Source organism: Heterodontus francisci, chromosome 4 (assembly GCF_036365525.1).
Source record: "Heterodontus francisci isolate sHetFra1 chromosome 4, sHetFra1.hap1, whole genome shotgun sequence".
NCBI classification, from domain to species: domain Eukaryota; kingdom Metazoa; phylum Chordata; class Chondrichthyes; order Heterodontiformes; family Heterodontidae; genus Heterodontus; species Heterodontus francisci.
In genome coordinates, this window is record NC_090374.1 from 179,048,288 (window position 1) to 179,072,651 (window position 24,364).

The 24,364-nt window shown below is 44.3% G+C and overlaps 1 protein-coding gene across 5 annotated transcripts in view; it reads right to left on the reverse strand.

Moving 5' to 3' along the window:
- The window catches only part of LOC137369448 (paralemmin-1-like), a 492,534-nt gene that overhangs the window by 25,900 nt on the left and 442,270 nt on the right, over positions 1–24,364 (reverse strand). For 4 of the 5 annotated variants that reach the window (XR_010974948.1, XM_068030674.1, XM_068030675.1 and 1 more), the window contains one exon: positions 10,815–11,002. Coding sequence is in view for 4 of the 5 variants with exons in the window: in XM_068030674.1 (XP_067886775.1) it covers positions 10,815–11,002 (188 nt within the window). In the remaining variant the exon portion in view is untranslated. Of the gene's footprint in view, positions 1–1,670; positions 1,713–10,814; positions 11,003–24,364 lie in introns of all 5 variants that reach the window. The other variant, XM_068030676.1, reaches the window with a different exon arrangement.

Here is a 24,364-nt window from a genome sequence, read left to right on the forward strand (position 1 = left end):
AGGTGGGACTTCTATCCCCAGGGTCTTTAATCCCAGGGAGGACCCGCAGTTGTCCACTTAAGTGCCTGATTAGCACGTAATGTGGTGGCCTTCCCACACAGAGACGACGCGGGCCTCTCGCCAGCCCCATCACCTACATAAAATCTCCCCTGTCGTTTCGCTAACTTGATTTGCATTACACACATTCTTCTACCATGAGGACTGGCATGTGACCGTTTCCCAAGTTTCCACCACTATTGTTTTTAGAATCACAGAATGGTTACAGTACAGAAGGAGGCCATTCAGCCTGCCGAGTCCGTGCTGGCTCTCTGCAAGAGCAACCCAGCTAGTCCCAATTCCCCATTCTCTCCTCGTAGCTGTACAATGTTTTTCCCTTCAAGCGCTTACCTAATTCTCTTTGGAAAGCCACGATTGAATCTTACTCTTTAAGCGGTGGCAATGCAGAAACAGCAGGAGGCCATTCAGCCCACTGAGTCTGTTCCATCATTCAATTAGATCAAGGTTAATCTGTATTTTAACGCCATCTACCCGCCTTGGTCCTTGCCTAACAAAAATCGATTAATCTGAATTCTGAAAATTTCAATTGACCCCTCCCCCCCCCCACCAGCCTCACCAGCTTTTTGAGGCAGAAAGTTCCAGATTTTCACTACTCTTTTTGTGAAGAAGTGCCTTCTGACATCATCCCTGAATGGCCGAGCTCTAATTTTAAGGTTATAGCTCCTTCATGTTTGACTCTCTCGCCAGAGGTTGATGGTCGGCACAGACTCAGTGGGCCGTCGGGCCTGTTTCAGTGCTCTATGACTCAATGACTCAGAGGAGATAGTTTCTCTCTATCTACCCTATCAACTCCTTTAATCATCTTAAACACCTCAATTAGATCACCCCTTAATCTTCAATAGTCAAAGTAATACAAGCCCAGACTATGCAACCTGTCCTCATAATTTATCCATTTTTAGCCTGGTATAATGGTGAGTGTGAAGCAATACTATTGGAAACTGTCTAACTATATCACCTTACCATGTGGAGGACACAGCAGATACTTTCAGGAGCACAGTAATTCAAAGTATTAGCACTCAGGTCGCTTAGTGCTGGCAAATGTGAGGAAAAAGAATTAGCTGCTGGCTCTGGCTGTTGCCAGGATACCAAAAAAACACAACTGACAATGCAGCATAGAACTGGACGTAGCCACAAGATACTAAGATTTTGCACCCCAAGTTCGTGTCATGGTAATGAATGCGCACAACTTCTCAACTGTGTAATTCTCTGCCGCTAAAATTGTTAGGTGTATGGGCGCAGGGTCACAGGAGTATACCTAGAATAACCCACTCGCAACAGATCAGTGAACACCTCACCATCGCTATCTGAACAAAGGTGCTGTGAGGGTTATTCTGGAGACTCCTATGGCCTAGGAAAGATGGTTCTGCTGTTAATGAGGCACAGAAGTCAGGAAGCACGTGGAATGTCAGCTTGTTAAGTGTTGCCTTGGCACTGCCTCAGCGATGGGCTGAGGCCCAACCATATTTGGGCACGAGGTGGTATTATCAAAAATGGTGGCGATTGATTAGGCGAGTTAAAAAGGAAGCGGAGAGAGTTGCAGAGATTTGTAACCAATGAGGAACCGTTGTGGATCAATTAATCAATACTTGAACCGTTGCCTTTTGCAAACTCACTTTCCCGGGTTTCCCCTTCTGTGGTGAAGCTGATTACTCCATCTGTGCCGTGTAAAATAGTGCAAAATTACAATAGCAGAAAGTCTTTCAGCTTCCTCCTTTACTTTCAGTGGAGAAACATGCATATTCTATTGAACTTTAGAGAAAAAGCTTTTTTTCAACAGATTTGTTCTCAAACCGCCTCTTCATTTGGGTTCAGGTGATAAAGTAACTACAGAAGATACACACAGTATGTTACTGTCAGGTTTGCTACAGTCTAGTTGTTAGTTTTATTCCTTCCCCCTTCTCTCTCCCGCAGTCACCAGATCCTTTTGGTCAGTAGGAAGCTCCAATGCACTTCCCCACTGGTCTCCCAATATAAAAATAAAGACCTGCATTGTTATAGCACCTTTCAGAGCCTCAGGATGTTCCCAAGCGCTTTACAGCCAAATCAAGTACTTTTTGAAGTGTAGTCACTGTTGTAATGCAGGAAACATGGCAGCCAATTTGTGCACAGCAAGCTCCCACAAACAGCAGCGACCAGATAATCTGTTCTGGTGATGTTGGTTGACAGATAAATATTAGCCAGAACTTCCCTTTGAAATAGTACCATGGGATCTTCTACATCCACGTGAGAGACAGCAAACAGAGCCTATGCTTTAAGGGCACCTTTGACAGCGCAGCACTCACTCAGCACTGTACTGAAGTGTCGGCCTAGATTTTGTGCTCTCGTTTGAACTTTACTTGGTCTCGAGTCTCACATTTATTTACTCTTTCATTTTATAATCTGCCATTTCATAAAGCTTTATGTTGTTTTCTCCCACACTCCTAAGGCCTCACACAATTCCCTTGGTTTGGAAGATGGGCACATGACCTTTATACCAAAGCTACTTCTGATCCTGCTGCCTCCTGGGACCTCAGGTGACCGAACTTCCCAGGAAGTAACGGAGGATGGGGGGGGGGTTAGCTGGGTGGGGCATCACATGACTTCCTGCTTCCATACACCCTGCCACCATTGGTTGCCCGTTTCCTCGGCCAATGGGAAAGCAAAAAGGCTTTTCATTACCTGATTGGATGATTTTTGACTGTCAATCAAACAGCGCTTTTCTCCATCATGTCCTATATTTTAATAACTAGTAAAAAAAAAAGTGTCTGAAGAAAATATTTTTAAAAACTCAAATGTTTTATTGCCCCAATGAGTTTTCTCCTGTCCTGAAGCAATGACTTCAATTCCTGGAGACTCCCGGACAATCCTGGAGACTCCTGGAGGTTGATAACCCAAGGCACAGCACACTGGGTGTGCCAGTATGGTATGACACTTCGTCAACGTGATAAAACAGATTTAGTAAACACTTAAATGGTAAAAAATATTTATTATTAACTGAATAACTGTAGTTTGTGGTAGTTACACTGGGAATTAAGGAAGCACAGTTGAGGACTTGGAAATTGCTGAACTGGCTTATCAGCAGCATTTGAGGTTGTGTTATATATAACATTCGCACAATACTTACCAAAGCAACTTAAAAGAAAAATTGCTGAGATGGCAATAGTGGAGAATAGGGTTGCCAACCCTCCACATCAACAACAACATACATTTATATAGCACCTTCAATATAATAAAACATCTCAAGGCGCTTCACACGAGCATTATAAAACCAAGTACGACACCGAGCCACATAGGGAGATATTAGGTTAAATAACCAAAAGCTTGCTCAAACAGGTAGGTTTTAAGGAGTGTCTTAAAGGAGGAAAGTGAGGTGGAGAGGCGGAGAGGTGCAGGGAGGGAATTCCAAAGCTTGGGACCCAGGCAACTGAAGGCGCAGCCAAAAATGGTGGAGTGATTAAAATCGAGGATGCTCAAGAGGCCAGAATTAGAGGAGCAGAGATATCTCGGAGGGTTGTGGGGCTGGAGGAGATTACAGAGATAGGGAGGGGTGAGATCATGAAAACAAAGATAAGAATTGTAAAATCAAGACGTTGCTTGACCAAAAGCCAATGAGGTCAGTGAGCACAGGAGTGATCGGGGAACAGGACTTGGTGCGTGTTAAGACATGTACAGCTGAATCGATGTCTGGGAATGAATTTCCTCGATACAGCTTCAAGCAACCCAGGAGAAAAAAAAATCATAGGGGCATTAAAAAATCTTTGAACACTTAATTTACAGTATCAGCTGTGGCTCAGTTGGTAGCATTCTTGCCTCTGAGTCTGAAGGTTGTGAGCACAACAATCTAGGCTGACACTCTAGTGCAGTACTGAGGGAGTGCTGCACTGTTGGAGGTGCCGTCTTTTGAATGAAACATCAAGCTCAAGTGGAAATAAAAGATCCAACAGCACTGTTTTGAAAAAGGGCAGGGGAGTTCTACCTGGTGTCCCGGCCAATACTTATCGCTCAATCAACATCACAAAAACAGATTATCTGGTCATTATCGCAATGCTGTGTGTGGGACCTTGCTGTGTGCAAATTGGCTGCTGCATTTCCTACACTATAACAGTGAGTACACTTCAAAAAATACTTCATTTGCTGTAAAGTGCTTTGTGATGTCCTGAAAATGTGAAAAGTGCTGTATAAATGCAAGTGAGTTTTTAAAATATTGGAGATAGGGGGAAGAAAAAGGCTTTTACTGGATGGGGTAGTTGTCGGTGAGACATCATGTGACAAAGCCTCCAGGAATAGTTCAACCCTAATGGAAGGGATTGACCACCATTTTACCATACCTCTCTCAATTATTCATCTTATTTTGCAATTTAGTGTTGAACTATTTTGTCTTTAGTCAAAAAACAAATAGTTGCAAGCACGTTTCCAAGATTAAAAACACACAAGGTTCAGAAAACAGCATAGACCACAACTGTGAAACTGCAGTACTTTCAGCCTTGGGAAACCCTTAAACATGTTAAAGGTCTCTACCACCACCCCAATTATTTCCCTTTTTATTGCTTCTTATTGAGGTTTATTTTTCGTGTTGCTGGTGGTTTCCTTATCAACATTGTTCTTATTGCTGCAACAGCTTGTGCCCATGTGAGAGAATTATGAGGTGGGCAAGTTAGAAGGGACCTAGTGGAAAATGAAATCCGTAAACTCTTCATGTAACAGTACATTTTATGTAACCATAGAATCATACAGCACATATGGAGGCCATGCGGCCAATCGTGCCTGTGCTGGCTCTTCGAAAGAGCTATTCAATTAGTCCCACTTCCTCCTGCTCTTTCCCCATAACCGTGCATTTTTTTCCCCTTTAAGTATTCAACCAAATCCATTTTGAAAGTTATAACTGAATCTGCTTCCAGCACCCTTTCAGGTTGTGCATTCCAGATCATAACAATGTGTTGGTTAAAAAAAAGTCTCCCCATCTCCTTCTCTGGTTCTTTTGCCAATAACCTTAAATCTGCGTCCTCTGGTTATCGACCCTCCTGCCAGTGGAAACAGTTTCTTCCTACCTACTCTCTCAATGTGCCTCAATTTTTAACACCTCTATTAAATCTCCCCTTAACCTTCTCTGGTCTAAGCAGAACAACCTCAGATTCTTCAGTCTCTCCACATACCTTAAGTCCCTCCTCCCTGGTACCACACTAATAAATCTCTTCTGCCATTGAAAAATAACTATCAGATTACAGCAGTGCTTTATATTAGAAAAGTGTACCTTGTGGAAAAATGCTTTTCATTTTAATTATAATTTAACTTAACATTTTCCAGTGACATAAAGTTATCTCTACTTGTGGTCATAATTGAGAGATGGCTCATTTTCACCAAAATATTTGTTGATTATAGTTGCTTGAACCATATTTAGCCAGTCTTCTGCAACTCTTGTAAACAGTTTGAGTAACCATTGCATATCTCAATAAGTTTTTTGATGAGGTAACAGAGAGGGTTGATGAGGGCAATGCTGTTGATGTAGTGTACATGGTCTTCCAAAAGGCATTTGATAAAGTGCCACACAACAGACTTGTGAGCAAAGTTAGTGCTCATGGAACCAAAGGGACAGTAGCAACATGGATACAAAATTAACTGAATGACAGGGAAGAGAAAGTAGTGGTTAATGGTTGTTTTTCAGACTGGAGGAAGGTTCGTTGTTAGGACCCCTTGGCCTCCTGATATATATTAATAACCTAGACCTTGGTGTACTCAGCGCAATTTCAAAATTTGCAAATAATGTAAAACTTGGAAGTATTTTGAACTGTGAGGAAGGTAGTGTAGAACTTCAAAACGACAGCCAGGTTGGTGGAATGGGCGGACAAATGGCAGATGAAATTTAATGCAGAGAAGTGTGAAGTGATTCATTTTGGGAGGAAGAACATGGAGAGGCAATTGAAAATAAAGGGTACAATTCTGAAGGGGTTGCAGGAGCAGAGGGACCTGGGGTATATGTACATAAATCATTGAAGGTGGCAGGACAGGTTAAGAGAGTGGTTAATAAAGCATACAGTATCCTGGGCTGTATTAATAGCGGCACAGAGTACAAAAGCAACCTGTTAAACTTGTATAAAACACTGGTTCAGCCTCAACTGGAGTACTGCATCCAGTTCTGGGCACCACACTTTAGGAAGGATGTGAAGGTGTTAGAGAGGGTGCAGAAAAGATTCACGAGAATGGTTCCAGGGATGAGAAACTTCAGTTATGTCGATAGATTGGTGAATTTGGGACTGTTTTCCTTGGAGAAGAGAAGGTTGAAAGGGGATTTGATGGAGGTATTCAAAATCATGAGGGGTCTGGACAAAGTAGACAGAGAAAAACTGTTCCTATGGTGGAAAGATTGAGAACCAGAGGGCACAGGTTTAAAGTAATTGGCAAAAGAAGCAATGGCGACATGAGGAAAAATATTTTCACACAGTGAGTGGTTAGGATCGGGAATGCACTGCCTGAGAGTGTGGTGGAGGCAGATTCAATTGAGGCATTCAAGAGGGAATTGGATTGTTATCTGAAAAGGAAGAATGTGCAGGGCTACAGGGAGAAGGCAAGGAGTGGCACTAGGTGAATTGCTCCTTCAGAGAGCCATCACAGACACGAAGGGCTGAATGGACTCCTTCTGTGCTGTAAACATTCTATGATTCTATAAGGAGGAGCGCTGTGAAAATCCAGCACCTTAAATTAATAAGGAAGCACTGAAGAAAAAAACGGTAGCTTGTTAGGACGCTGCCTGTCATACATCTTTACAAGGACCATTGCAGAGACAAAACTCCAAACACACACCGCTCTCCAGGAACCAGAGAAGAGGTGTTATTCTGACAGGCACACAGTTGCTTTCTGACATATAAATGCATACATATATAAAAACTCTCTCAGTCAGGCTGGTTAAAAAAAAGGATGGTGGGGCAAAGTAGATGGAACTTCTGTCTGAATCTTGTTTGAATCTGATTTGTCACACTTCTTGCCCAACATCTACTGTTGGATCAGCTGAAACTTCCTCCAGTTAAATGCTGTGAAGACCAAAGCCATTGTCTTCAGTCCCTACCACAAACTCCATTCCTAAATTCCCTCCCCCTCCATGAGGCTGAACCAGACCATTCACATTTGACCCTGAGATGAGCATCCAATGCCATATCCTCTCCATTACCAAATTCTCCTACTTCCAGCTCCGTAATATTGTCTGTTTCTGCTCTTGCTTCAATCAGTCTATCTGTTGCTGAAACCTTCATCCATGCCATTGTTAGCTCCAGACTTGGCTATTCCAATGCTCTCTTGGCTGGCTTCCCACCTAGAATCCTCTGTAAACATGAGCTCATCCAAAACTCTACTGCCCATATTCTAACTCTCAACAAGTCCCATTCACCCACCTTGCTGACATACATTTGGCTCCCGATCTGGCAATCCATTGATTTTAAAATTCTTATCCTTGTGATCAAATTCCTCATTGGCCTCGTCCCTCCCTATCTCTGTAACTGCCACACTCTTCCGACTCTGGCCTCTTGTGCATCCCCAGTTTCCTTCAGTGCACTATTGGTGACTGTGTCTTCAGCTGTCTAGGTTCTGTAATTCCCTCCCTAAACTTCTCCGCCTCTCTCTTTCCTCCTTTAAGACACTCCTTTAAACCTACCTCTTTGACCAAGCTTTTGGTCACCTGCCTTAATATCCCCTTATGTGGCTTGATACCAGAACTGAGAGTTTCTACCTGTCAGGAAACATTAAACAGGCAGGGGCTTTTTTCTCTAGAAAAGATAATTCTGAGGGATGACTATTAAAGGCTTTTAAGATTATGACAAAAAGAACACAGTTCAACCTGTGAATGAGACCGAAACTAGGGGTCATAAATATAAGACTGCCACTAATATATCCAACAAGCAGTTCAGGCAAAACTTTTTTACCCAGAGTGGTGAAATGTGGAGTTCGCTACCACGTGGAGTGATCCAGGTGCACAGCAGAGATACATTTAAGGGGAATCTAGATAAGTACACGAGGGGGAAAAAAGTAGAAGAATATGCTGATAGAGTTGGATTAAGTAAGGTAGGAGGCATCTCGTGTGGAGTATAAACACTGGTATGAACCAGTTAGTCCAAATGGCCTGTTTCTGTGCTGTACATTCTCTATCTCTAGTTATTCTATGTTGCAGGCACATTAAATTCTGCCCCAAAGATTTGAATCATCCAATTAGTTAACAGACTGCACCTCTGCTCTCAGAAAGTATGTCAAAATATATGTTAATGTGCAAGCCATGCATGCTGGACATAGGTGGCTGACAACAAGCACTTCTGAAGTGATCATGTTAGACGATACAAGACTGTTGTACTGACAAAGAGGAAAAGGCATCGTTAGTGAATCTATTAGTGACAAAAAAATGTGAAAATATTATGAAACCACTCCTGCGTTAATACATTTATCAAAACTGAGTTGAATTATAGACTCAAGGCAAGAAAGAAATTCATACGGAGGATCATAGAACAGAGTTTATTTTTAAGGGCAAGTGTTTACAGGATTATAAAATTTGTGTTGGGGAAGGGTTTGCAGGGAGGATTATCTATCAAGGGATTTAGATGGTGGAGGGGTTGCGGTTTACAGAGAGGGTTAATTATAGGAATATGGGGAAATGTGAATGTGGGTAGGAGAATGTTACTGCATCATTATTAACACATACATTAGTTTCACTTTCAACATGCAATACTGGTTGAGAAACTGAAGGAATGAAATTTTGATAAGCCTACAGCAATATTTGTACCATTGTGAAGCAATACCTTTATCATGCAGTACAGTTTGAGGAGACACACACTGGAGATAGACAATGAGATACGCTGAAATGTTAGCACATCCCTTCCAGAAGCACTTCTAAAACAGGAATGCAGAATGCTAACCTAGATGCCATTAACTGCGGTCCTTTATGGGACTTACAGGAATGTAATTTGGGCCTTGAGTGAAAAGTGCTGACAATTGCCTGTGTCAATGCAATGGTTTGACATTCAGTCCGTGCTGTCACTAAACTCTAGGACTCCCATTCTCCCTGCTCCTCAACCTTCTCTTGTCCTGAAGATGCTGCTCCATGCTAGAATATGGTTCCCTGGGCACCACAGGCTTTCGCAGCCCTGGATCAGGAAACTCAAAAGCTGTGGGCACCGAAGATGGAAGTTGCCTTCCCTGCATCAGTCTAGATACTGCGATGATGAATGTCAACAGGCCATTAGTCCATGTGGGCAGGGGGTGGTTTGGGGCGTCCCAACTGGATCTGATTCTACACATGCCCCACATACTCACAGAAACAGCCGGAATCGCTTTACAGTCACCAGGAGCTGACTTTTCCTTTTCCTCATCCAAGGTACTGAGCACAGGTCTTACCCCAGGTGATGGTAGGGTTACCAACTGTGGCTGGACATATCCCTGGAGGCTTTGTCACATGACCTCTGGCCTCCAACTGCCCTGCCCGGTCAAACTACCTTTCTTCTTCATCTCTAATATCTTTCTAACCAATAAACAATGTAAATGAAAAAAAAACTTTTTGAATGCCCCTATGTATTTTCTGCTGGATTTGCTCACAGCAGCACCCTGAAGATTAATGCTCAATTCCTGGAGACTCCAGGGTGATCGTGGAGGGTTGGCAACTCTAGGTGGTGGTGGAATTGCCATACATATCCATTTCATATAACATCCTGAGGGTTAAAGTTTCAATGTGTAAACAAAGCCACCCACTGCCTATTTCTAGTTGTGTCTGCCATTTCAGTCATAGATAACTCACTGTGATGCTGCCAACAGTGTGCACAATACATATGCCCAGCACCTTTGGTAAGGGAGACATGGATTGAGGAAACATTGTGACTTAGCGTTAGCTTCCTCTCATGTCAAAGGTGTTAGGAACACGCCACATAAAATATTAGATTTACAGGACAGAATCAGGCCATTCAGTCCAACAGGTCCATGTTCTGCATGGGCCTCCTTCCATCCTACTTCATCTCACCCGATCAGCATAACTTCTATTCCTTTCTCCCTCAAATACTTCTCCAGCTTCCCCTTAAATGCATCAATGCTTTCACCTCAACTACTCCGTGTGGTAGTGAGTTCCACATTCTCACCACTCTCTGGGTAAAGAAGTTTCTCCTGAATTCCTTACTGGATTTATTAGTGACTGTCTTATATTTATGATCCCTAGTTTTGGACTCACCCGCAAGTGAAAACATCCTCTCTACCCCATCAAACTCCATTTTAAAGACCTCCATCAGGTCAACTCTCAAGTCTTCTCTTTTCTAGTGAATGCTGAGGGGTGGGGGGTCGGTGGGGTTTGGTGGTGAGCTAATCATAAGATCGTAAGAAATAGGAGCAGGAGTAGGCCATTCGGCCCCTCCAGCCTGCTCTGCTATTCAATAAGATCATGGCTGATCTAGTTGTGGCCTTAACTCCACTTTCCCGCCACACTCCCATAATCCTCGACTCCCTTGTAGATCAAAAATCTATCTAATTCAGCCTAGAATATATTCAATGACCCAGCCTCCACTGCTCTCTGGGGTAAAGATTCATGACCCTCAGTGAAGAAATTCCTCCTCCTCGCCATCTTAAATGGGCAACCCCTTATTTTTAAACTGTGTCCCCTAATTCTGGAGTCCCCCATGAGGGGAAACATCCTCTCAGCATCTACCTTGTCAATCCTTCCAAAGGCACTGGGGGCCATGGTAAATATCACCATTTTGCTTACTGAATGGAGCATATAACCATTTTAACTTTCAGCATTGTTGGCACAAAACTCAGCTGCTTACATTGGGCTCATCCCGCCTTTCTCGCCGTTTAACCTTCTGTATCTCGTAATCTTCCAGCAACGTCTCCATCAGACCTCTAGAACGACCCTGTACAGAAGTCTCCTGTTCCGTAGGCGTGGGGTCCGGCAGTGGAGAAGGCACTAGGCCTTCTGTCGAGGATGACACTGGGCTGGATTTCTCAATTTTCCCTGTAACGAGAAAAGCTCACTAATAATACCAGGCATTCCACTAATGCCTCATCAACATGCAACCGATGCCAAGACGTAGAAACGATGAATAGGTGAAAGCCCATTAAAATCGGACAGCTGTGGGTGCATGAAGATGCGAGCTTTTAGCATACACTGTAAACCACCTTGGTTACACTAAATTCTGGGTTGGGATATGTTGCTAATATCAGAACAATAATCATCGAAATGTGGAAAGTTGAAGTTTCCAAAAATGGTAAATAGGAAGAAATTGTGCTTGAGGTGCTGTCAATATTGGCAGTGATATTTTGCATTAGTTACAGCTGCATTTGCAAGAGTAAATTCAGTGCTGCCGCATTCCCAATAGGCCACTGTACTCAAAGGGAGTGCAGGTCAGAGAATGAGAGATATTCTGTAGCCCTAGCTCTGACCTGCCCTCCCTTAGAGCATGGCTTTCCTGTTGGAAGTACAGGAGGGCTGATGTTACACTATAGATATCGGTTTGTTTTTCAAAGTGAGCTATGTCAAAAGAGGCAAATATGCTTTTACAATTGTTGATGCTAGTTATGGTAATATTGCATTTTCCGGGATAGGGCTATTGATGATAGTGATGCTGTGGCTCAGTGGTTAGCCCTCTTACCTCTAAGACAGAGAAGGTTGTGGGTTCAAATCCCACTCCAGCAACTTGAACACAAAATTCAATTTGACACTCCCAGCACAGTACTGAGGGAGTGCTGCACTATCAGAAGTGCTGTCCCTCAGACGAGTTGCTTAAAATAAGGCCCTGTCTGCCCACTCAGGTGGATGTAAAAGATCCCAGGGTACTATTTCAAAGAAAAACAGGGGAGTTATTCCTGGTCTCCTGGCTATTGATTCCTCAACCAGCATCACTAAAACAGATTATCTGGTTGTGGGAGCTTGCTGTGTGCAAATTGGCTGCTGGGTTTCCTAAATTACAACAATAATTATACCTCAGAGTTACTTCATTGGGTGTGAAGTGCTTTGGGATGTCCTGAGGATGTGAAATGAACTATAGAAATGAAAATCTTTCTCTATGTATGAGGTGCAACTTGTTCGATTCTCTATTCTTGTGATGCCACCCAGTTGCACTCAGCCGAGATGTCAGTTGAAATTATGCGTTACACCTGGGGGGTTGCAATCATATTAAAGAGTGACCTTTCCCTTTAAGACTTCAAGCTACTATGATAACCCCAACATGACCCTTTGCAAGGCAGCTCTTCATTATCCCCAGCACCAGGTTGTGTTGTTCTTGATGACCTTCTTACTTTATTATCTGCTATTTTATTAACCATGGTAATCCTTATCACATTATATACTTTGCAATCTTCACATGGAATTATATATCACATGTACAGCGCAGAAACAGGCCATTCAGCCCAACTGGTTCATACTCCACTTGAGCCTCCTTCCACCCTTTTTCCTCATATCCTTATATTTCTCTATCTCTCATGTGCTTATCTAGCTTTCCCTTAAATGTATCTATGCTATTCATTGTTCAACAGTGTATGCTAATTTTAAAAATAAAATCTATTTTTCTTCAGAACTAAGCTGATTTTCCTCGTCACTGCACCTGGGGAATGCTCAGATCAGGTGGGGTGTATGCCCTGATCCAAAACCCCCAGTTTTCCACCATCTTTACCTCAGTGTAGTGCCCTGCTCTGTATCCAGGATTTCATGGGCTTTGCGAAATGGGTGTTCAATAGGGTTACCAACTGTGGTTGGATGAATTTCTGAAGGTCTTTGTCATGTGATCTCATCTCCCTGCCCGCACACTCCCATCACTGGTTGCCTGACACGCCCATCTCATGGCAACTTGAAAGTGAGCAGATCCTTGGTTACCCATCCAGTCATTTTCCTTTGCCGACTCCCACCTCCAATAACTTCAGAAGTGTTCAAAGAAAATGAGAAAAAGAACACACAGTTTTTAATGCCCCCGACGATTTTTCTCCTGGGTGGTGCTCACTACAGTGTCCTGGAGACTCCAGGGCAATCCTGGAGGGTTGGCACTGCTAGTGTTACCCGTAGTAGGTGGAGGCCAAGCGTTCCACAGTTTCCTATACATCCATCCCCAGGGTGCCCTGATACAGGGATGCCAGAACAAGCTGGCAGTGGGGGTATCACCAGGATGCTCCTCAGACTGGAGGATCTGAGAGAGGCCTGGAAATAATCCAGAGAACATAAGAACACAAGAAATAGGAGCAGAAGTAGGCCATACAGCCCCTTGGGTCTGCTCCGCCATTCAATAAAATCATGGCTGATCTGATCTTCACCTCAACTCCATCTTCCTGCCTGTTCCACATAACTCTTGACTCCCCTATAGTTCAAGAATCTGTCTATCTCAGCCTTGATTATATTCAAATGTCTCAGCCTCCACAGCTCCCTAGGGTAGAAATATCTTCTCAGCGTAGTGTCTTAGGCCCAACCAACCTCAGCTGCCACATCAATGACCTTCCCTCCATCATAAGGTCAGAAGTGGGGATGTTTGCTGATGATTGCACAGTGTTCAGTACCATTCACAACTCCTCAGATACTGAAGCAATCCTTGTAGATATGCACTGAGACCTGGACAACATTCAGGCTTGGGCTGATAAGTGGCAAGTGACATTTGCGCCACACAAGTGCCAGGCAATGATCATCTCCAACAAAAGTAATCTAACCATCTCCCCTTGACATTCAACGGCATTACCATGTTGAATCTCCCACTGACAATATCCTGGTGTTACAACTGACCAGAAACTGAACTGGACCAGCATATAAATACTGTGGCTACAAGAGCAGGTCAGAGGCTGGGAATTCTGTGGCAAATAATCCATCTCCTGACTCCCCAAAGCCTGTCCACCATCTACAAGGCACACGCCAGGAGTGTGATGGAATACTTTCTAATTGCCTGGATAAGTGTGGCTCCAACAACACTCCAGAAGCTTGACACCATTCAGGACAAAGCAGTTCACTTGATCAGCACCCTATCCAAGTTTCCCTCCAAGCCACACATCATCCTGACTTGGAACTATAATCGCCGTTCCTTGACAGTCACTGGATCAAAATCCTGGAACTCCCTTCCTGACAGCACTGTGGGTGTACTTACACCAGATAGACTGTAGTGGTTCAGGAAGGCAGTTCACCACAACCTTCTCAAGGGCAATTAGGAAAGTGCAAAATTGCTGACCTTGTCAGCGTTGCCCATATGCCATGAAAGAGTGAAAAAACTACCCTGTCAAGCTCCTCAGAATCTTATACGTTTCAATAAGATCACCTCTCAAACTTCTAAACTCCAATGATTATAGGCCCAACTTGCTCAACCTTTCCTCATAAGACAATCCCTTCATCCCAGGAATCAACCTCGTGAGCCTTCTCTGAACTGCTTCCAGTGCAAGTATATCCCTCCTTAAGTAAGGAGACCAAAACTGTCTTCCCTCCCTAGCACAATCTTTGCATCAGCAGCTGAGGTCTTGTTCCCACTTTCTCTTTGCAGCTGAATGCCAGGAACAGGAAATTTGGAGTGCAGCCAGACCTTGAATAGCAGAGTGTGATGAGAATGTGGAATTCACCACCAAAAGGAGTGGTCACTGCTCTGGAACAACACACATCAACTTATCTTAGACACAGGCTACTGAAGTATCCATCTCTTCAAGAAATCAGTGACAAACTAAAACCTGATAGTGCCATCAATTTCAGCGCCAAAAAAGCACAAGATCTCCCATCATTAAATTGTTCTCATCCATAATTATTCCTGGAACAGCTTATTCTGAATTTTCACCACTCAGCAGCCATATTGACAATTGGGATGCGTCAGTGCTGCCGCCAACACTATATTTGGTGCACTGCATACTTTTCAATACAGTTTAAAGCAACTTTATTCTCCGTTATTGTTGGATGAAGGAAAATGAATGAAGTAAACGAAGGAAAGCAAAAAGAAAAGGTAATCGTTCACTTTATTGCACCATTTGCGTACCTTTTGCAAGACAATAGCTTTTTGCCCAATAATTTTTTTAGAGGCACTTGATCTTTTTCAGAATTGCATCAAACTAATAAAAAAACATTGCTTTTGGCCTGGATGAAGTAACTAAACACATTTGGATTTCTGTCCTAAGACACCATTTATTCCTAAATGATCAATTCCTTGGAGTTGAACATTGAGAGTGTGCGGTTCATTGTTATGAGCTGTGACAAAATGTGTTAAAACTATTCAAGTGTGACATTTCCCAACCTTCATCCATGTGTTATGTGAGAATGACTCAAGTGCACTTGTTCACTCCTGGCCTCGCCCATCCTTTTCTCTGTACCATCCTCCAGCCCTACAAATCTTTGAGATCTCTGTGCTTCTCCAATTCTGGCCTCTTGTTGAGCCCCAATTTCCATCGCTCCACCATTGGTGGCCGTGCATTCAGCTGCCTGGGCCCTAAGCTTTGGAATTCTCTCCTTAAACCTCTCTGCCTCTTCATCTTGCTCTCTCCTCCTTTAAAAAGCTCCTTAAAACCTACTTCTTTGACCAAGGTAAAATCCTGGCCAATGGTTCGGGGAAGACCTGTTATCAGAAATGACAGGGTTTTAAGAGACTGAGAATTACATGTCAGGATGTGCGTATTTTATGAGATAGTTTTATCAAGGAGAAATAAGAAGAACTAGCATTAATGTAGCAGCTTTCACGACCACAGAATGTCCCAAAACACTTTCAGCCAATTATGTACCTTTGAAGGATGGCACCTCCGACAGTGCAACACTCCCTCAGTACTGCACTGGAGTGTTAGCCCGGATTTGTGCTTAAGTATCTTGAATGGGACTTGAACCCACGACCTTCTGATTCAGAGGATCTGGGGGCGTCCCCGGGACACAGTCAATCCACCTGCATTGCGTTCATGTCACTCTGTCCCCCTGACAACAGTGACTACACTTCAAAAGTACATCAGGCATTGACAACACCCACAGCAAGGTGGGCTTGGAAAAAGTGTCATTCTATAGATGGTTACTAGAGGATACATTGGAGAAACCAACATTACAATAGTAACTATATTTCATGGAATGATACAACACAGAAGGAGGCCATTTGGCCCATCGTGGCTGTGCCGGCCCGTTGAAAGAGCAATTCAATTAGATCCACTCCCCTGTTCTTTCTCTATAGCCCTGCAATTTTTTCCCCTGTCATGTATTAATCTAATTCCCTTTTGAAAGTTACTACTGAATCTGCTTCCACCATCCTTTCAGGCAGCGCATTCCAGATCGTAACAACTCACTGTGTGAAAACAGTTCTCCTCAGCTCTCCCCCAGCCTTTTTGTGAATGATCTTAAATCTGTATCCTCTGGTTACTGACCGTCATACCAGTGAAGGCAGTTTCTCTTTATTTACCCTATCAAAGCTCCTCACAGTTTTAACTTTAAAAATACTTGATTCTCTGTAAAGTGGTTTCGAATGTCCTAGGAAAAGCATTTTGTAAATGTAAATCCTTTTATTCTTCCACGTGTTGCATGGCGCTGATGAGCACAAACATTAATGTTGAAGAACTGAAGCACAATTATTGTACATTGATCAAGTATTTTATTTTTGGATTGGCGAAGGTTCCAGGCTGGTTGGTTGGTTGGCAACTTGAGACTTTTGGAGGCTCAGGATCTCAATATTTTTTGTAGTTAGTAGCTTTTCACGGCAGCCACCAGATGTCAGTAAAGAACCAGCATCAACAGCACTGAGCTTTGGAGAAAGTCAAGCGTCTATATTCACCAGTGCTAAAGTGTGTTATATACATTGCAATTGTCCTGGATATTAGCAATTCATAGAGTCAAAATGGCACAGAAGGAGGCCATTCAGCTCATCGAGTCTGTGCCTGCTCTCTGCAGGGCAATCCAGTCATTTCCATTCCCCCATTCTGTCCCTGTAGCTCTCTGAAGTTTATTTCTCTCAAGTCACCGTCCAATTTCCTTTTGAAGTCAGTGATAGTCCCTGCTTCCACCATCCTCGTGGGCAGCGGGTTCCAGGTCATTACCACTCACTGAGTACAAAAGTTTTTCCTGACATGCCCCCTTCCTCTCTTGGTCCAAAACCTTCAATCTGTGTTCCCTAGTCCGTGTACTATCATTTCAGGGGAACAGCTTTTCTTTGTCTACCTTATCTAAACCTGCCATAATCTTGTACATCTCTGTCAAATCTCCCCTCAGCCTCTTTTGCCCCAGTTTCTCCAACCCAACCTTGTAGCTAAAATCCCTCATCCTGATAAATCTCCTCTGCACCTTCTCAAGTACCCTAACATCCTTCCTAAAGTGTGGTGACCAGAACTGGATGCAATACTCTAGCTGTGGCCTAACCAGAGCTTTATTAAGGCTCTGCATAACTTCCCTGCTTTGTACTCAATATCTTTATTTATGAAGCCCAAGATCCCATATGCTTTGTTAACTATTCTCTCAATATGTCCTGCCACCTTCAAAGATCTATGCACTGAACCCCTAGGTCCCTCTGTTCCTGCACACTCTTTAGAACTGTGGCATTAAGTCTATATTGTCTCACCCTATCTTTTCTGCCAAAATGCATCACCTCACACTTCTCTGTATTAAATTCCATCTGTCACTTGTCTGCCCATTCTGCTAGCCTATCTATGTCTTGTTGCAGTCAATTGGTATCATCCTTACTGTTTGTCACACCTCCAAGTTTGGTTTCATCAACAAATTTTGAAATCCTTTGATATGGTACTTGAGAGATTTACACTATTTCCACCGAATGAATAGAGTTTTGTAATACTGTGCTTTATTTCTGTTACTCTTAAATAGCACACAGCTCCATATTTGTTGATGATACAATAGCATATAGCATACAACATAGCACAATGCCAATATCATAACCCTCTATAAAAACAATGGTGACCGCGGTGACTTCAACAACTACCGTGGAATCTCCCTGCTCAGCATAGTGGGGAAAGTCTTTGCTCGAGTCGCTCTGAACAGGCTCCAGAAGCTGGCCGAGCGCGTCTACCCTGAAGCACAGTGTGGCTTTCGTGCAGAGAGATCGACTATTGACATGCTGTTCTCCCTTCGTCAGATACAGGAGAAATGCCGTGAACAATAGATGCTCCTCTACATTGCTTTCATTGATCTCACCAAAGCCTTTGACCTCGTCAGCAGACGTGGTCTCTTCAGACTACTAGAAAAGATTGGATGTCCACCAAAGCTACTCAGTATCATCACCTCATTCCATGACAATATGAAAGGCACAATTCAACATGGTGGCTCCTCATCAGAGCCCTTTCCTATCCTGAGTGGCGTGAAACAGGGCTGTGTTCCCGCATCCACACTTTTTGGGATTTTCTTCTCCCTGCTGCTTTCACATGCGTTCAAGTCCTCTGAAGAAGGAATTTTCCTCCACACAAGATCAGGGGGCAGGTTGTTCAACCTTGCCCGTCTAAGAGCGAAGTCCAAAGTACGGAAAGTCCTCATCAGGGAACTCCTCTTTGCTGACAATGCTGCTTTAACCTCTCACACTGAAGAGTGCCTGCAGAGTCTCATGGACAGGTTTGCGGCTGCCTGCAATGAATTTGGCCTAACCATCAGCCTCAAGAAAACGAACATCATGGGGCAGGATGTCAGAAATGCTCCATCCATCAATATTGGCGACCACGCTCTGGAAGTGGTTCAAGAGTTCACCTACCTAGGCTCAACTATCACCAGTAACCTGTCTCTAGATTAGAATTAGAATTAGAATATTACAGCGCAGTACAGGCCCTTCGGCCCTCGATGTTGCGCCGACCTGTGAAACCATCTGACCTACACTATTCCATTTTCATCCATATGTCTATCCAATGGCCACTTAAATGCCCTTAAAGTTGGCGAATCTACAACTGCTGCAGGCAGGGCGTTCCACGCCCTTACTACTCTCTGAGTAAAGAAACTACCTCTCACATCTGTCCTATATCTATCACCCCTCAACTTGAAGCTATGTCCCCTCGTGTTTGCCATCACCATCCGAGGAAAAAGACGCTCACTATCCACCCTATCTAACCCTCTGATTATCTTATATGTCTCTATTAAGTCACCTCTCCTCCTCCTTCTCTCCAACGAAAACAACCTCAAGTCCCTCAGCCTTTCCTCGTAAGACCTTCCCTCCATACTAGGCAACATCCTAGTAAATCTCCTCTGCACCCTTTCCATAGCTTCCACATCCTTCCTATAATGCGGTGACCAGAACTGCACGCAATACTCCAGGTGCGGTCTCACCAGAGTTTTGTACAGCTGCAGCATGACCTCGTGGCTCCGAAACTCGATCCCCCTACTAATAAAAGCTAACACACCATATGCCTTCTTAACAGCCCTATTAACCTGGGTAGCAACCTTCAGGGATGTATGCAACTGGACACCAAGATCTCTCTGTTCATCTACACTACCAACAATCTTCCCAATAGCCCAGTACTCTGCATTCCTGTTACTCCTTCCAAAGTGAATCACCTCGCACTTTTCCGCATTAAACTCCATTTGCCATCTCTCAGCCCAGCTCTGCAGCCTATCTATGTCCCTCTGTACCCTACAACATCCTTCGGCACTATCCACGACTCCACTGACCTTAGTGTCATCTGCAAATTTACTAACCCACCCTTCTACACCAGAAATCAACAAGCGCATGGGAAAGGCTTCCACTGCTATGTTCAGACTGGCCAAGAGAGTGTGGGAAAATGGCGCACTGACACGGAACACAAAAGTCCGAGTGTATCAGGCCTGTGTCCTCAGTACCTTGCTCTATGGCAGCGAGGCCTGGACAACGTATGTCAGCCAAGAGCGATGTCTCAATTCATTCCATCTTCGCTGCCTCCGGAGAATACTTGGCATCAGGTGGCAGGACCGTATCTCCAACACAGAAGTCCTTGAGGCGGCCAACACCCCCAGCTTGTACACACTACTGAGTCAGCGGCGCTTGAGATGGCTTGGCCATGTGAGCCGCATAGAAGATGGCAGGATCCCCAAAGACACATTGTACAACGAGCTCGCCACTGGTATCAGACCCACCGGCCGTCCATGTCTCCGCTTTAAAGACGTCTGCAAACGCGACATGAAATCCTGTGATGTTGATCACAAGTCGTGGGAGTCAGTTGCCAGCTTTCGCCAGAGCTGGCGGGCAGCCATAAAGACGGGGCTAAAATGTGGAGAGTCGAAGAGACTTAGTAGTTGGCAGGAAAAAAGACAGAGGCGCAAGGGGAGAGCCAACTGTGTAACAGCCCCGACAAACAAATTTATCTGCAGCACCTGTGGAAGAGCCTGTCACTCTAGAATTGGCCTTTATAGCCACTCCAGGCGCTGCTTCACAAACCACTGACCACCTCCAGGCGCGTATCCATTGTCTCTCGAGATAAGGAGGCCAAAGAAGAAGACAACATAGGTGCTTGCTGTATAACCCCCAAACAGTGGCTGCTAAAAGTATTCGATTATACTTCTAAGCACTACTGTGTGTGCTATTTATGCAGTGAAAGGACCAATAAATATTGTACATAAGAGGGACTTTGACAGAGTATTTGAACCTACATTGCACATTCCCTTCTGTGACACAGCCCAGAGATGGCAGCCAATGTGTGAGATCATTGTTTGATGCATGTTATTAATATTAATTTTTTTTTATTCATTCATGGGATGTGGGCGTTGTTGGCCAGGCCAGCATTTATTGCCCGTCCCTGATTGCCCTTGAGAAGGTTGTGGTGAGCTGCCTTCTTGAACCACTGTGGTCCATATGGGGTAGGTACACCCACAGTGCTGTTCGGGAGGGAGTTCCAAGATTTTGATCCAGTGACAGTGAAGGAATGGCGATATAGTTCCAAGTCAGGATGGTGTGTGGCTTGGAGGGGAACTTGCAGGTGGTGGTGTTCCTATGCATCTGCTGCCCTTGTCCTTCTAGTTAGTAGAGGTCGCGGGTTTGGAAGGTGCCGTCTAAGGAGCCGTGGTGCGTTGCTGCAGTGCATCTTGTAGATGGTACACACTGTTGCCACTGTGTTTCGGTGGTGGAGGGAGTGGATGTTTGTGTATGGGGTGCCAATCAAGTGGGCTGCTTTGTCCTGGATGGTGTCGAGCCTCTTGAGTATTGTTGGAGCCGCAGTCATCCAGGCAAGTGGAAAGTATTCCATCACACTCCTGACTTGTGCCTTGTAGATGGTGGACAGGCTTTGGGGAGTCAGGAGGTGAGTTACTCACCACAGAATTCCTACCCTCTTACCTGCTCTTGTTGCCACGGTATTTATATGCTGGTCCAGTTCAGTTTCTGGTCAATGGTAACCCAGAGGATGTTGATAGCGGGGGAATATCAGTGATGGTAATGCCATTGAATGTCAAGGGGAGATGGTTAGATTCTCTCTTGTTGGAGATGGTCATTGCCTGGCACGAATGTTACTTGCCACTTATCAGTCCAAGCCTGAATGTTGTCCAGGTCTTGCTGCATTTCTGCACGGACTGCTTCAGTATCTGAGGAGTTGTGAATGGTTCTGACATTGTGCAATCATCAGTGAACATCCCCACTTCTGACCTTATGATGGAGGGTACATCATTGATGAAGCAGCTGAAGACAGTTTGTCCCAGGACCCTACCCTGAGGAACTCCTGCAGTGATGTCCTGCATTTACCTACCCCAAATGGACTGCAGCAGTTCAAGAAGGTGGCTCACCTTCTCAGTTGCCCGTCTCAAGGGCAATTAGGGATGGGCAACAAATGCTGGCCTTGCCAGCGATGCCCACATCCCATGGAACAAATAAAAGAAGTCAACTCCCACCCAGTTGGCCGAGAACAGAACTATTATAAGGCTGAGAGTTTCACTTTTAGTGCACATACAATATAAAGTAATAATATATATAATATAATATATTATAATATGTATGATATAATACACTGCAAGACAGTCTGCACTCTCTTGTAACATCAAGGTACAGAGCCCAAGTGAAGCTCCATCATTGCTGGAAGGGTTGTTCAGTTAGTAGCACAAACCAATGACCCTGGTCATTCATCCTTTCAGAAGTGAAGGGAGGATTTCATTTTGCAAGACTGTGACCTCCTGATATTTTATTTCCTGTGTGGGACTGGGAAAAAGAAATGGTGACATTTTAACAGAAAACAGACATTTACTGCTGGTGACTTCATCCTGGCACTGCGACAGTGGCCTCAGAGCAGGACTGTACGGGTGCCAAGAAAGGGAAGGATAATGTCACAGTTAACACGCAAGCCTTGTCTGGCAAACACTAAACTCAACTGCTCGAACATGATTGATGGGATAAAGCTGCAGACTGAGCAAAGCAAAACAAAAGTCAAGTTTACAGTTGTACCCAGAGTGACCCTGGTCATCTCAGGAAGGATGTATTGGCTTTGCAGGAGGTGCAGCACAGATGCACCAGAATGATACCAGAGCTAAAAGGGTTAAATTGTGAGGTCTGGTTGCATAGACTAGGCTTAAACAGCCACTCTATTTTATACAGGCTATACTTCGATCCAAATATCAGTGGCATTTCCATATAGAAAATAGGCCAGGCCTGTATTCCCTGGCATATAGATGATTAAGGGGTAAACTAATTGAGGTGTTATTAAAGGAGTTGAATGGGTAGATAGGGAGAAACTATTTCCTCTGTTGGGGGTGGGGGTGACTTCAGAACAAGTGGGCGTAACCTTAAAATTAAAGCTGGGTCATTCAGGAGTGATGTCAGGAAACACTTCACACAAATGGTACTGGAAATCCGGAACTCTCTTCCACCTAAAAGCTGTAGAGGCTGAGCCTCAATTGAAAATGTCAAAACCACAACAACTTGCATTTCTATCCCACCTTTCACATAGTAAAACCTCCCAAGATGCTTCACAGGAGCGATATCAAAAAAAAATTGATACTGAGCCAAATAAGGAGATTATTAGGACAGGTGACCATATCAGCCATGATCTTCACTGAATGGCTAGACAGGCTCGAGGGGCCAGAAGACTGTACCTCCAACAATGCAGCACTCCCTCAGCACTGCACTGGCACATCTGCCTAACTTCTGGAGTGGGACTTGAACCCACTATCTTTGGCTTAAAGGCAAGAGTGTGCCCCAGTGAGCTACAACTGACACAGTAAAACTGTAACCAAAGAGAGTGGACAAGATGTGGAAAATACTCTTTCCTCACTGCCATCCTTTGCATTATGCCGTTGTGTTACCAGAACTGTGACATGGGTAATGATCTGCGACCAGGATTCTTGACTTATTTTAAGACATGGATCAGATTATTTTCAGTACGGCTGCAACAGTTGATGTGATTTAACACAAATGGTGTTCAAAATGAAGGGGTTTTGATATGGTAACCGGGAAGTAACTGTTTCCAGTGTAGGAGGATCAGTATCCAGAGGATACATATTTAAACTAATTGGCAAAAGAACCAGAGGGGAGGTGAGGAGAAATTTTTTAATGCAATGCCTTGTTATTTTCTGGAATGCGCTGTCTGAAAGGAATTTGGAGGCAGATTCAATAGTAACTTTTAAAAGGGGACTGGATATAAATTTGAAAGGGAGAAATTTGTAGGGTCTTTGGAAAGAGCAGAGGACAGTGGATCTAATTGGACAGCTCTTTCAAAGGACCAGCACAGGCATGATGGGCTGAATGGACTCCTTCAGTGCTGTATCATTCACTGATTCTGTATGGAATACAGGCTGACACTAAAGGCCTGCTCGGGTCTGCAAAAAAATACCCGACATGAGCCCAACAGAACCACATCCGGCCCGAGCCCGACCCGGTCCGAGTCCTTCCATTTTTTACCCGCACCTGACCTGACCCAACCCGACCATCAGTTAACTTACCTTCCGATTTTCACTTTGTTGCTGATCTGCACAAGCTTAAAATAACTGTAACAAAACCAACCAAAAATTACATTAACAGTGGAGCCACTTACCTGTGGTAGAGCGTGTCCGACCGTGCCCGACACGAGCCCGAATGCTGGACCCGGAAGTGCAACCTGACCCGACCCGAACTCGACACATGTCGTCGGGTCCCGCCGGGTTTGGGTCGGGTAGCAGGCCTTTCGCTGACACATGGCCCTGAAATACCACAAGGTGGCTCATGTGTGATTTGTCAGCCTTGGCCATCTGGTACTGACCCCACCAAAGTTCATGGGGTCAGATTCCACGATTTAAATGCCTTCAGTGTTCTCGGGTACGTCTGGGGGACCTCCTGCCATCTCAACCAAAGAAGCTGGAAAGCTCAGCATCCCCTGTCCCCTTCCCCGGAAGACACATGCAACTGTCTCCACAGCTCTCTGTCAAAGGGCACCTCTTTAAAAATGATGGTCCTTAGAGGTTTCCAGGCTTGGACTCAGCCTGTATCCCAAAGTAGTTCAGCTGGTAAGCTAGCTCGAACAAGGCCATGCAATCTTATGTCTAATAGCC